At 31.9% G+C, this 15,160-nt stretch overlaps 1 protein-coding gene across 5 annotated transcripts; it reads left to right on the top strand.

The window, feature by feature from the left end:
• The first annotated feature begins 2,085 nt into the window (after positions 1-2,085).
• On the top strand, positions 2,086-6,216 carry LOC118054325 (E3 ubiquitin-protein ligase BIG BROTHER). 5 transcript variants are annotated; one of them, XM_035065856.2, is made up of 9 exons: positions 2,086-2,408; positions 2,881-2,981; positions 3,061-3,210; positions 3,429-3,669; positions 3,966-4,000; positions 4,313-4,357; positions 4,932-5,059; positions 5,723-5,831; positions 5,923-6,216. In XM_035065856.2, the coding sequence occupies exons 3-9, from the start codon at positions 3,070-3,072 to the stop codon at positions 5,971-5,973; spliced, it is 750 nt and encodes a 249-aa protein (XP_034921747.1). In that variant the 5' UTR covers positions 2,086-2,408; positions 2,881-2,981; positions 3,061-3,069; the 3' UTR covers positions 5,974-6,216. The 5 variants fall into 5 exon arrangements, with proteins under 5 accessions (XP_034921747.1, XP_034921748.1, XP_034921743.1 ...); XM_035065857.2 differs by having other exon boundaries at positions 3,056-3,210; XM_035065852.2 differs by having other exon boundaries at positions 2,105-2,236; positions 3,056-3,210.
• Positions 6,217-15,160: the final 8,944 nt, after the last annotated feature.

Raw genomic sequence — 15,160 nt, 5'->3', positions numbered from 1 at the left:
AAGCATGGATTCTCTCAAGCACATGAGAGTTCTTCTTCCATGGGGTCCATGGCAGAACACATTGTAGACCCCCCATCGAGGAAATTCCAAACTTTTGCTTCATGATTTTGATCCTTTCCATGTCATCAAGACTTCAACTGTGCCCTACCTTGAGGAAGCTTTGAGCACAACTGGCCCCATCGCATAATTTTGCTTAGCAGACGACGGATTTCAGTCCAGCTAAGGCAAATATTTTAAATCTTTAATGAATGTGGTGTTCTGGAGATTGATTCCTAAGCCAACCAACCAAACTTAACTGACAACAACTTCCTCCTGAGAGAATCAGATGGTCTGGTGATCTTCCTTTAACCACATATCACATGAGGTCCATTTTCTATAACACAAGCTAACCACTCAGCGCCACCCCAAATCATGTTCCAACAAATATTGGGTCCACTGGCTCGATGTTTATTAGCCTCCTTAACAACTGCGGGCAATCCCTGGCAAGCGGTAAATTTTTTAGTTCTAACAATTCCATTTTGGAATTGAAGTATTCATGGTGGTGGATACATGAACCTAAGGAGGAGATCCTTTTTTTCCTCTTACACAAATCAAGTGATTTTCAAAGAGGGTAAAAAGGGGACATGGCCATTTAAGAACAATAATTTAAGTCGGCGCACCATGCTTTAAATGATTGTACGTGATGTTAATATATATATATGCTATAGTAATTTGATGTTTCAACTATATAAAATAAGATGGAATTTTACTTGAGCTCAGTCAATTTATGATGGTGAATTGGTTTTAATTAGTTCATCTTGATAACATTGCAAGGTAATATATATATATATACACACTAGCTTAGTATGTTTTAGGCGTTGGCTCGTACACATATAATATGTTTATTTTCGTGATTATCATTTTAGTTTGAATCCAAAGAAATGGTTCTGAAATAGTAATTTCCATGAATATATTAATTGAAAATCTTGATACACTAAAACTAATCTCTCTTTAAATTAAGTTAAACAATAGTGTATAATCCAGTTATTAGACAAATGGCCCACATATCTAATTAATGGAATTGATCAAAAAAGTGGTGGTGATGAGCAAGGTGAGCAAATGGTAATGGTGATGCAGGATGATTTCTAGAGAAAATTTTAAAGTTTTAGTTACTATTATTAATTTTCAATTTAGTTTTAAAAAATATTTTCTTCATAGCGATTTTAATTATTTCCCTTTATGTTTAGTTTAGAAAATTAAATATTAAAATTAATAATTTTAATTCTCCTAGTTTGTTTAGGAATTTTATTTTATTTTTTATTTTCAAGTTTTCAAGTTTGTTTGAGTTAATTTTTAGGTTTACTTTAAGAGTTGTAAACCTTTTAAAAAAACAATATGTTATAAAGTTTTATCTCAAGCAATAAAACTAAGTTATAATTCTTGTGTTCTATCTTATTTTGGCCCTATTTTTATTCTTGTTATTGTCCTAATGTTTATGCATGCATTAATTGGTATCAGAGCTTAATAATTCCAAGTTATTGCTTCTTGTTTGCTGCAATTCCAAGTTATTTTTGCATTACTATATGATACAAAACAATCTTGATAGAAAGAGGTTGCAGAGCAAAATATGATGAGATAGAAGGGGATGAAGAGGTTTTTTTTTTTTGGAAAGAAACACTCATGAGTCAACAATAATAGCAATGAGATGATCGAATGAGTTCTTCTTGAACAACCATGGTAGGAAGATGTTTCTTTTTCTATTTATTTTTAAAAATATATTTGTTTCATGGTGATTTCTTTTCTTATTTTATTTTGAAAATCAAATATTGATTTTATTTTTCTTAATTTATTTAAAATTTTTATTTATTATTTTATTATTTTTTAATTTATTGAGGTTAATTTTTAAACTTAAAAAACATAACACAATAGAGTTTTCTCTTCAACGGTAAAACTACAACTTAGGGTTATACGTATTTCTTTTCTGTCATTAATCTGTTTCCTAGATGCTAATGTACTATTGCTTCGCGTCAAATGGCTAAACAGTAATTCAGTAAGAAAAGTGCAACGCTCCAATAAGGGTGCCACGACGCTCGCACAGCCCACATTCACTCACACTTCCTCTAAGAACAGAGAAAAACAGAGAGGACAAAGGAAAGTGAGTAGCTTTCTCTCTAGTCTGCCTCCCCCTCTTCTTCTAAAAGCCATCACCTATCAATGTCTGTCGGTTCCTTCTTCTTTCCTTTCTTTTTCACTGCTAGTAAGAATCAGATGCTCTATCTCTTTCTTTATTGCTGATTATATATATATATATATATATATATATATAGAGAGAGAGAGAGAGGTATATATTCTTGTCTTCATCACCTGATCCATTTGTTTCACATTCCTCTCCCACATTTTCTTGGATTCTTCAATTCTTGAGTAATCAGGTATCACATAAATTCTTGATTTTCTTGTTTTATTTTTACAATGTAGGTTCTTTCTTTTTTAGAGATCAAGAAATCACTTTAAAAAAACAGTTGTTTTAGAGATCAAAACCCTGTAGTAGTGAAGATAGGTGAAAAGGTTCTTGATTTGACAAGAAATGTGAAAAAGTTTGTTCCTTTTGAGTTGATAGAGGTAATTAGAGATCACTAGCATCTGATTTAGATGCTTAATGGAAATGGGTTCTTGGCTTTTTTTGTAGAAAGGACAAGTTATGGCTTAAGTGAGCTATTTTGTTCTGTTTCTTTCATCTTTTGATGTTTCTCTCGGTTAATCTTGGCTTTATTTGAAGCAATTTTCAACAAGTTGGGATCTTTTTTCTTTAAGATGTTTTGAATATGCAAGCATTTCTTATTTCATTGCTTGATTTATCTTGTGCTACCAAATTTTATGCTAGTTTGCTGACTTATTCTGTAGGAGCTGTGAGATGGTTAGAAAGTGATTAGAGGACAGTTTATTGATGCAAAAGTTTTGATTTTGAGAGTGAAACTTCCAAGTTTGAAACTTTAGGAGAGCAGGTTGGTTTCTATTTCATCTGTTATTTTTGCTAAACCAAATTATGGTTTCATGTTAGTGCTTATTTGTGTGACAGATTAGTGGTTTGAAATGAATTGGAATACACTCATGGATGGTCATTACGTGAATGCTAGCTACCCATATAATTCAGCTGGAAGTTTTATTGAATATTTCGAAGGTCTCACGTATGACCATGTGAATTTCATTTTCAATGGAGCTTCCCATGTTCAGGTATCTTTTATTCGTGTACTTTGTAATTATCCAGTTAGAATAATATATGCTTTCAACAATATTTAGATCCATATGATGCAAATTATTGGCGAATCAGATAGAGGTTTGTTTTCTGGTTCTGTTATCTTTATTTTATTTTTCAATATATAGATAATGGAGCAACTAGTGGGTTGTGGTTTTGTTCTTGTAGAAATGAATATTTCTTTCTGCATTTGCAGGATAGTGTATACCCCTCGATGAATGCAAATTTCTACAAGTTTGGCTTATCCCCACCAGGTAGCGCTTCATATTATGACCCTGCTTATGTCTATGAGGTCCACAATCATGGACTACGAAATGAAGAATATAGAAGGCCGCCCTTGGAGAATTCTTCTACAGCGACTAATGAACAGACTTCTAGAGTAAATACTGAATGGGAAGTAAATGAAAACAGGTCTTCTCATGATGACCCTGTAGAATGTAAGTTCTGAGTTCTATATTGTAGTATGTTCCCAACAAATAGTCCAATTAATAGTTGTTCGCCCCTATTATTAGATGCAAGATAATTGCCTTTTCATATATGAATTACATAGAAAATTTGTTCATGAATACTTTGTTCTGAGGTTTAACATTTAAGCTCAGTTAGTCATGGGATTAATGTTCTGTTGACTTGAGTTGTGTCATGCCTTTTGCACAGTGTGATATCTTCCTTTCACCTATACACTATTTGTGATATGGGCAGCTTTTTCTTAGCTTTGTTTTGTTCTTTTGTCTAGGTTTGCGCAGACATCATAATGTTCAGGATTATCAGGTGCGGTAACTTCTGATATTTAATCCTTTAAATTTTACTAATTTGTATCATTTGCTTATAGTTTCATTCAGAACAATGAAGTACTTAAATTCAACATTTAATGCTTTCACCTGCAATGTCTCTGCATGTTGTAGCATTAGATAGAATCGATAAGCAATCATGCTCAAAGAGACTCTTGCATAATACGTTCGTTGATATAAGATATTAGTGCTGTTAATATAACACTGTATGGTATCCTTTCACCCCCTAAATGTATTGTATAGTTGTACCCATGTGAAATAACTGTACTGTTATTTTCTGTGTCCAATGCAGGCTATTTGGCAAGACCATGTTGATCCTGACAATATGACTTACGAGGTTAGAGCATAAATTTCTATTCCTGAAAATGAAATCTACTTACACAAGCATGATGGGATAGCATCCATGTGCAGCCTAAGAAAATCTATGAACACAAATTACTGGATCAGTTTCTCAGATAATTTTAGCTTGATATAATTTCTTCACTGGTGAACATTGTATCCTAATTCAAATTCTGTGGTATAATATAGCTCCTGTGTGCAAACTTATGGTTGAGCTGAAGCCTATATTATGGGATTCCAACATCAAATGTGCTAATATCATCATAAGTTGATCATGTCGTTAACCCTTGAACCTTCATCCAAGCTAACACCAATACTTCATTAGCTGCTGGAAAATCTGATTTGTATCACTGAGATGAAATAGAGATCCATGTCCTGCTACACTCCCATTAATTCTTGTGTGTTAAATTTCCTTTGTTCAGAATTATTAAACTTTACAAACCTCCAAAGTCATAGAAAATCTTGACAATTGGAACTCTCTCTGCTCTTCTGGACATGTTGTGTTTGGTTGACAACGCTCTACTTGCATGTATTTTTATACAAATATTATTAATCAAATCCTTCCCATCCAGGAATTACTTGAATTAGGCGAGACAGTTGGAACTCAAAATCGAGGTCTTTCTCAAGAACAAATTTCTCTGCTTCCAACCTCAAAATACAAGCGCAGCTTCTTCTCAAGGAGGAAATCAAGAAGTGAGAGGTACCATTTGGGCTTGTATCTGTTGTTTATGATTGAACATTTTTATTTATGGCATGTGGTTGGTTGTCTGGTCATCTATTTTTCTTACAACTGTCATGTCTGCCGGACCTGGATTCCGTGCAAATTGTTTTCAATCAATAAAATGTTCATGTTCTAGCCTCTTGTTTGCTCTGTTTTGTTTCATTAGCGTAGATTTGCTTTACTAAATCTATAAGATTATTCAGATTGATTAATTAATTGGTGAATGAGATGCAGGGATGTTATAAGCAGTGATTCCCTGTTATGGTTACTTGCATTTTTCAATTTCATGAGTGAAGTGAGAATTTTGACATGATTTTCACTCACTCATTACCTTCTATCATCCTCTAGTTTGCATTCCAGAGTGCTATTAATTTCGTCCTTAATTAAATGTCTCTTGGAGGACAGGCATTGAGCTTTCCTAGTTTAACTGGTGAAAGTTTTTCTTTATTTACCTATGTTAGTGGAAATTTGGTTTTATGGACTCTAGCTTCACCGTGCTTGCTGTAGGCATTGAGATAGCACTATACAAAGTTGCAAGCATAAATGTGCTTACCCAAGTTTGTCAAGATAAATTTGCAAATCCAGAGTTGAATTCTCTCTGTTTCATTACCAGTCTAAGCACTTTTCTCTTGTTGGATACAGGTGTGTCATTTGCCAAATGGAATATAAGCGAGGTGATCGTCAGATCACTCTACCATGCAAACATATTTACCATGCTGGTTGCGGGACCCGATGGCTCAGCATCAATAAGGTAAGCTGTTGAGATTTTACTAGAAACTCGAGAACAAGATTTGTGGTTTTTCTTCATGTTCTTCAAAAGCTGATGACCGTCTATCTATCAGGCCTGCCCCATCTGCTACTCAGAGGTTTTTGGTGATGCATCAAAACATTAAGGTATAATGACTGGTGGACATAAAGAACTTAAAGAAGGAAACTTTCTCATTTTTCCATGTTTCTCGAGTTTGGCTATTTTTCTTGCTCACACAGTTGTCTGTATCAATTTTTCATTTTCTATAGAAAGGAATGATATTAGTTTTGTAATAAATCAGATTATAAACTTTACACAAAAATGTCGAGTAGAGATGCTGGGGATTTTATTGTGTTTTTATGATCAATCCAATCTCATGGTGTTCTTAGCTTACTGTGTAATGCTACTCAAGTCGAGGGTTGACCTGTGGAAAACCTAGGTGAGATCTAGTCAATGATGTCGCTTCAGATTTTTTATATAAAACATGTTTTTTTCAAAAAAATCCTAATGGACCTAGATCAACTTGTTTATCCATGGTTTGATATGCTCAACTTGTGACACGAGTTTTGGATCAAATGGACCAAGTAAGTCTTATGACTATGGTCCCGCTGCATTGATAAGAGATTACTTTTTTGCACCGTTATGTTGAATTCTACTGAGCTCATAGCTGCTTGATGCTAGCAATGCAAGCCAGTTTTGGACAATTATCGGCTGACTATACAAGACGGATTCACATTTGCCATTGACTCTCCGGAAGCTGCTGTATGGATTCGATCAATACTTTACTATGTGGATAAGTCAAGTATTTTGACAAAGATCAACTTGTCTTTCAGAGAAGAGATCCAAGTAATTTGGTGAAGAATTAGGCATCGAATTCTCCAAGTCTTTGTTCATATTATGTACTTATTTCTTCGTGCATTTAAAGATGCTCTATAATTGTTTCTTTGTCAAACAATTTGCACTAAATTATTTTATATAAAGACAAGGTCACAAAAGATTACGATAAAAAGAGATGGAGACAGAGACAGAGACAGAGACCGTGACAAAAAAGATGAGGCAAAGAGATGTATTTTATATAAATAATACGATGAACACTGTGTCTGTATCAACTGCTTTCACAGTGCATTATGTTGGACAAATCATGCAATCGATATTGCAAATTTGATTTCAGAAAAACAAAAATGATTTGGATTTTACAAACACATGCATCTTGTTAGCACTAAAGGGAGTAGAATTATAATTGATAAGGTGCATGCATATAAATTGCCCCCAACTCTGTCATTAAATTTCTATTAAATGCTTCTTAAGCCGTCCAAGCATCTCTTTTTCACCGAAGATTTTTGTAGCTGCCAAGGATTTTGCAGAAACGTCAAACGAATAACTTCACATTTCAAGTGGAAAGAAAATAAACTAGATTTATAGTAGTTGTCATCTTCTCATCTTTTTTCCACAAATACAAGAATGAACACTTTATAATACGTTCCTTTCAATTTCTGATCGTACATTGGAGAATATATATTAACTGGGGATATATATATATATATATATATATATATATATAGACTATTCCAAGTTAGGTGAGAATTAATGATTATATTAGTTCATTCCACGTTGGATTAGAAAGATTTCTACTCGATTAAACCTCAACATTGTCATCTCTGTAACCTCAAATAGAGTATGGATGAAAACTATATTATATAGTCTTGAATTGTATGGGGCAGTAACTTATTTCTTGTTCTTGTTTGTTTATTTCACCGACACCAAGATTTATGTATCCAAATATGTTACTTGGAGCTTCACCTACCTTCCACATAACTCCTTACTGCATGTTGATCATAAGCCATTTGCAAGAATTTGCCAAACCTATGTTAGAAGACACCCACTTTCTAACTTGATCAGATTTGGAAATTTTGACTTGGAAGTACATGCTACAAAGGACGTGCAGTTCCAGAACAGCAATAGAGCACCTCACCAACTCCCTCGAGCTGGAATTTTCAAAGTTTGTTATGCACTTGATTGAGATTGTGGGGACACAGCAAAAAGAAGTTTGACAAAAGACATTAAACAATAGGAAATTTATATTTGGAGCGGATTTAAAATAATATTTTAAAGCTTAATCAAGGATATAATGATAATTATTTAACAATATCTTTGATATTAATGATTGGAGAGTTCACTATAAATAGGGCTAGCATCCGTGGTTCCCATGCAAACACAAAAGAAGAAATCTCCTTCTCCTGCATATGTATACAAGTCTCCACCTTCACCATCCTCTTCACTACCACCTCCGTACCACTACTCTTCACCTCCACCTCGATCCAAAGAAATCTCCCCCTCCTTTATAGTTCTATAAGTCTCCACCTCCACCATCTCTCTCACCTACCCCTCCCTATTATTATAAGTCTCCACCAACTCTAACTCATTCCTCACCTCCTCCATACTATTAAGCTTCAGTTGAATCAACTTGAGATACATATACACACAACAATAACATACTTTTCTTTGTATCATTTACGAACAAATTTTCAAAATGAAGACAAGGATCTTGAATGAATGTAATTTTTTTTTGTACAATAAGGATCTTAATAAAGTGAAGGTCCATGGTAAAATCATCGTTTTTGTTTCATCTTGTTACAATGTAATGTTATGTAATGTAATTGTAATGGCAGTGATTACAATTCCAAAGAGAATTATATATTTGTTATGTCTTTATGAGTTCATCTTGTTTTCTGCTTGAATTAGATTATCTTATTTGTTTGATTCCAAGGAAATGCATGAGCTAGGCAAGTCAAAGCCCTAGTCACAACCCAATTAGACCTCTACATATATAAAACTTGCAGGTCGTAATCGTTGGTCTGTTTGAAAGAGTAGCCAGAATAAAATATTTGAAGATAATACATTCATGTCCCCCTTTTTAATTTCTCTAAATTATGATCTCATTAGGCATGCATGCATGCATCTTAGTAAGCCACATCCAATGTTGTTGAATTGTATTTATGCTTTAATTAATAAAAAATAAAAAGTAGACAATTCATCTCATATTTTTCAATTTTAACATTATTTTCATATCACATCATTTTTTTAATCTAAAAGAACACTCATTATCCTTATTTTGGGAAATATATATATAAACTCTTTTGTGGTTGGAATTTATCATTAAAAACATGTTATCCATATATTTTTTTAAAAAAGAAAAACTTAAGTGAACAACGTATTCTCCACTTGATTTTTTTAAAAAATAAAATAGAGGGTTGAACTTTTTGCTTTTCAAGCCAAATGTATGGACATGTAATAGCCCTTTCCCATGCCTATACATTTGGCCTTTAAGTTTTTAATATTTTAAAAATATTTTTTAAATAAAAAATTACAATAATGTTTTAGAAATAATACAATGATACTATATTTTTCAAATAAAATTAAAGCTTTTAATGATATTAATTGAGATTTTTAATGATAATATTAAGTTGGATTTTCATTCCTCTCCATGTATGTTCTTAGGTTATAGCTCCTCTCACCTTGGTTATCATTGTCTTAATCTAGCATTTCAACGTATTTATATCTCGTGTCATATCCGTTTTCATGAAGATGTGTTTTCTTTTGACAAACCTAAATAGATGGCACAACCCTACAACACATCTTCGCATCTTGTCCTTACTACCCACTTGCCAAATTTGCTAAATTCAGTATCTTTTCCCTTCATTGTACCTACAGCCTCTCCACTGCTCATACTACCTGCTATTTCTGCCACCATACGACAACCCATCAACCATGCCCTTATGTCACCATATGTTTGTTTATCTAATGATCATTCTCCAAATACAAGTTCTCCTCCTTCAGGTCTGCAAATTTCCAGGTCTGCCGCTACTAGTTTTCTTGGTTCTACTGCTATTTCACCGGGGTCTACTGCTACCAAACCAGTAACTTGGTCTGGTTCTCCAGCTGGTTTGAATATAGTTATTGACCTCTCCTCCTATCCTCGTCAACGGCATATAGATTCAAGCTTGCATGCCTTTAGTTCTGTGGTTCGTCAGTATCATATGGTTCTTCGTCCATGGCTACCAAAGATAACACATCTAACGACTTTTCAGCCACGTCTTTCCACCCTCTCTTAAGTACTCTCTCCTTCTACTCATCAACCGATTGCATTTTCTAAGGTTGACAGGTATAAGGCTTGGCATGGTGCTATGCAAGATGAAATTCAAGCGTTGCGTTCCAACGACACTTGGTCTTTGGTTCCTTTTCATCCTTCATTGATTATTGTTGGTAATCATTAAGTGTATAAGACAAAACAATGTGTAAATACGAGCATTGAGTGTTATAAGGCTTGCTTGGTTGCTAAAGGCTTTACATAACAATAATGTATTGATTAATCTAAGACTTTTAGTCTTGTCATTAAGTAAGCGATTGCTCGGTTGTTTTTCCCCATTGTAGTTTCGAGTGGTTGGACAATTCATCAACTCAATATACATAATGCATTTCTTAATGGGACACTTACTAAATAGGTCTACATGCAACAACCTCCAAGTTTGTTGATTCTACTCTTTCTTATCATGTATATTGATTACATAAGTCTTTATATGGCTTAAAACAAGCTCCCCAAGCATAACACACTTGCTTAAGTGATTATCTTTTCTCCATTGGCTTTCAAGCTTTTAAGGTTGACACTTTATTATTTATCTTGTTCATGAGTTCTAATATCTTTTATGTTCTGGTTTATGTTGAAGATATCTTGCTTATAAGCAGTAACTCCATCTTGCTTCACTGATTGATTCAGAGTTTAAGCTTCGGAATTTAGAAGTTGTTCATTATTTTTTTAAGGATTGATGTTCAATCTACTAGTGTGGGTCTTATGCTACAACAAGATAAGTATATTCTTGACATACTTACTTAAGCTGACATGTCTTCTTGAAAACATGTTGATACTCTTATTTCTACCTCAAAGGTTACTATGATGCCCAATTGCTTGTTTTTTGATCCTACACGGTTTTGTCAAATTATTGGTGCTCTTCAATATCTCACTTTTACAATACCAGATATTTGTTTTGTTGTTAACAAAGTCTGTCAATTTATTTATTTTCCTACATCTGCACATTGAACTGTCGTTAAACGCATTCTATGTTATCTTTGGGATACAATTTCTTTTGGCTTACATATCACCCGTAGCTCCTCCTTTGCCTTACATGGTTTTACGGATGCTGACTAGGCTGATAGTATTGATGATCATAATTCTATGGGTGGATATCTTGTTTTTTTTTGTCATACACCAATTTCATGGGAATCAAACAAGCAACACACAGTTACTCGTTCTTCTATTGAGGCCGAGTATAAAGCCTTGATTGACGACACTGTTGAGGTTATATGGCTTCAATACTTATTGTCAGATCTGCAAATTACTCTTACTTATATGCCTATGTTTTGGTGTGATAATCTAGGTGCTACTTATTTGTATGCGAATCCTATCTTCCATACTCATACTAAACATGTTGAGGTTGATTATCATTTTGTATGTGACAGGATTGCCAAGAAGGACATTCAAATTTATTTTATCTCTTTTAAGAATTAACTTATTGATGTTCTTACTAAGCCATTTCCTACTGTTTATTTTACTGATTTTCGGCTCAAGCTTCGGATTGATCCTCCACCATTAGCTTGAGGGAACGTATTATAAGAAATTACACAATATAGGATGTATATATTTAGGAAATATTGATAGGCTTAATCTTGTGTTATAATTTCTACATTAACTAATGTACACTACCCTACATATATAAATAAAAAATGTTGACTAACTAATAGGTTAAACAACTTATTCTTCTCAATTGTCCTTATATTAGAATCAACACACAAATATGCCACTAATTATTGTCAATATAGGTAAGATTCGGACTCTTAACAACATAAATGAGTATTTTATAAGAAGCTCAGTTATTACCACTCCACAACCCACCATTGAGAAGCCACAATTTGGTATTAAAACCTAATTCAATTAATTAATCTAACACGTTAAAAACTACTTCTTTTATCATAACAAATGGTTGAAGAATTTTGTTTTGAAAAAATTATGTTACAAATCTCTAATTTTAGGTCTCTCTTTAACTATAAGATAGTAACTTGATTTTTTGATTTTGGAGAAATTGGGTTTCCTTGTTTTTTTTTAAAAGACAATCTATGTTCAGCCAGTAAAAAAAATGGCTATAAAGAGAGAAAGAAACAAAGAAATAGGTATTTTACAAACCAAACAAAACTAAAAATATATATATATATATTATAAAGTTTAACAAATTTAAACTCAATTGAATCCTATTTACTTATTGAATTGAAATCATTTTCAAACATATTATAAAGTTTAACAGATTTAACAGCTATATTTAAATGACTATATAGCTAGTATTGAGCTAAATATTCATTTACATATCTAAAACATCGTTGTATGGAAAGTGGTTATCATACTAATTAGTAATGATTTGTAGGATATTGGACACATTTTAGCCTTAATTAATTCAATTAAGTACAGCACTGTAGCTGAAAAACTGGCAATTTATATATTTTCCTATAAAACCAAAAGATCATTTAGGGTGATTGGATACATTACAATTACAATTACTGTATAAACTAAAACAGGAAATGGAAAACTCTATAGCATTTACTATAGCTTTCCTCATCTTTCACGGATTTCTAGGATAAATGCTCGATTTTGATACTTCGGTCCTAAAATTTTATTGTTTTTACGTTTCACTGCTTGAATTTTGATGTAAGAAAGAAAAAAAATCTCTGGGAAAAGAAAGGAAAGAAAAACATTGCATTCAGCAATCAAAAAAGATATTATCCATGCCAATAAGTTCATCTTAAAAAATGAGGTTTAATATTAGTGGTTTGAACATTTAATTATATTAAAAAAATATATCAAAACAAAGAATGAAGTTCAATATTAAATTATTAATGGTTTGAGCATTTAATTATATTTAAAAAAATATATCAAAATAAATAATAAATATAGGCCGACTAATCAAACAACATGTTATGTTATCTATGTATTAAAGAACAAAAAACTCTAAGTGAACAACATGTTCTGCACTTGAATTATTTTTTATAAAAAAAAAATAGGGGGCTGAGCTTTCTTCTTTTTAGGCCAAATGTATGGGCATGGAATAGCCCTTCCCCATGCCCATACATTTTGCCTTTTTAAGTTTTTAATATTTTAAAATATTTTTTTAAATAAAAAAATTATGATAATATTTTAAAAATAATACAGTGATACTATACTTTTCAAATAAAATTAAAGATTTTAATGGTATTATTTGAGATTTTTAATAATAATATTAGCAATTATATAAAAAATTATATAAAAATGATATGCATTATTTGTTTTTAAAATTCCTCATAGATATTCAATGAGAATAAATACTTATTTCTGTGAAGATTTTATTTAACTCTTTCAAATTAATTATTCTTTTATTTTTTCTTGCATTAGCATAAAAATTATTAAAACATATATTAAAATCAAATACACTGCTTATGTGCATATATATAAATGCAAAATCTTAAAATTAAATAACACATGAATTGACTAATTAAAATAGAAACTCGGAGAGTAACGCCTGCAATTAAGCTAGTTATTATCTAAAGGAGAATTGACAACTCCCTCTTCGACTTTAACTAATATAAAACCATAAAAACTTGGTGTCCTGTAACGGAAGGTATAAAATACAAAAGATATACGTACCGCCACAACAGTTATAAAATTAAAATAAAGAAAATCACAGAGATTTTTATAGTAAAAATAGCTAGTAGCTCCATGTCAAGCCAGCTCTTCCTTGCGTGTTTCGACCATCAAATCCAGCAGCAATCCTTCGTGAGTACTTTATGCAGCAATCTTGTGTATACTCTTGCATTATACTCATTAATTGTCAACTTTATATTGTTGACCTAGCTTCTTCTTCTTCTTCTTCTTTTCCCATATACCACTGGATTAGTTGACAAGAACGAATGCATGTTGTGTTGTTTCCCTTTGAACAATTAAGTAATATTCTAAAAGGTATGAGAAAAATATTGTTTCCTTGTTCATCAAAAAACAAATTATTGTGAATTGTCATAATGATTTGTTTTTTATTATTATTTAAAAAAACATTAAGTTATTCCTTCTAAAATTCAAGATAATTTTGGCTCATTTAACCTTAAGTTTATTGCTACATCATTCATAAGAAACAAATACGAGATAACTATCCAAATGGATTGTTTATTGATAGAATATCTCGATAAAATGGAACATTTCATGGCAATGGCATGCACTATTGCATGAGAGTTTCTAGCTAGAAACATTCAGCCTGGCATAAATTAAATTAACAAAGTGTATAATCCAAGTTTTAATTGGTAAAAGTCGTGCATGCATGTTACACTACTAACCTGACAGAGGCACTTTACATAAATGATTAGGTCATCGTGAAGTCGCAAGAATCGCTCAATTCAATTCAATTTTGCCAATAAGAGTTGATTTTTCTTTCCATTATTATCTACAAACTAATATAATATATGTAGATACACACATGCATACTTTAAACTCGGTCAGATAGATTAATCTAAGAAACCTCCTCATGATCTAAAACCTAGCTCAAATCAAATTTTAAATTTAAACAAAAAAAATTATTAATATTATAAAACTTAGTCAATTCATTCAAGTAGACATGTAATTTAGTTGACCAGCTAAGTTAATCAAACCAACACTAAAAGAATTAAAAATATATATTATTTTAATAAAAATAATTAATTTGAATTGAATTAAAAGTTCATGGGCTGAACAGAGCCGGATATGACAGATGTATTTGTATATTCTTTTAATTGTGCAATAGAAAGTGGAGTGGATAGGAATTATATATGAAGGTAGCACTTTTTTTCAACATATTTAATTACACATTATTTTGATGATAATGATTTTTTTTTTAATAGGCAACGAAAATATATATTATCACTATCACCATCACCACCCCTCCACAACAAAGAATTCTCAATTGATCATTGTTTGATATAGTCAACATTAACTTATATTAGCCTTGATTTGTATTTTATAATAAACCATTAAAAACTTGGATTGCCCTACCACCTTGTCAATCTAATCAAACCAGGACAAAAAACAATTAGTTTTTTTTAAAAAAATTATTCAAAACAATATTATTTTAATCCTTTAAAAAAATCAGGTCAACCATTGTTGATCTCCCAACTCGTAACCTTGATCTTACTCCAAATTAATTTTTAGATCGGGTTTTAAATCTATGTTACTAATAAATCAAACTAAAAATGAAAAAAAGTTCCTAATTTTCATCCAATGTGAAACAAGG

This window comes from Populus alba, chromosome 3 (assembly GCF_005239225.2).
Source record: "Populus alba chromosome 3, ASM523922v2, whole genome shotgun sequence".
Classification (NCBI taxonomy): Eukaryota; Viridiplantae; Streptophyta; class Magnoliopsida; order Malpighiales; family Salicaceae; genus Populus; species Populus alba.
This window is presented reverse-complemented; position numbering and strand designations above follow the sequence as displayed.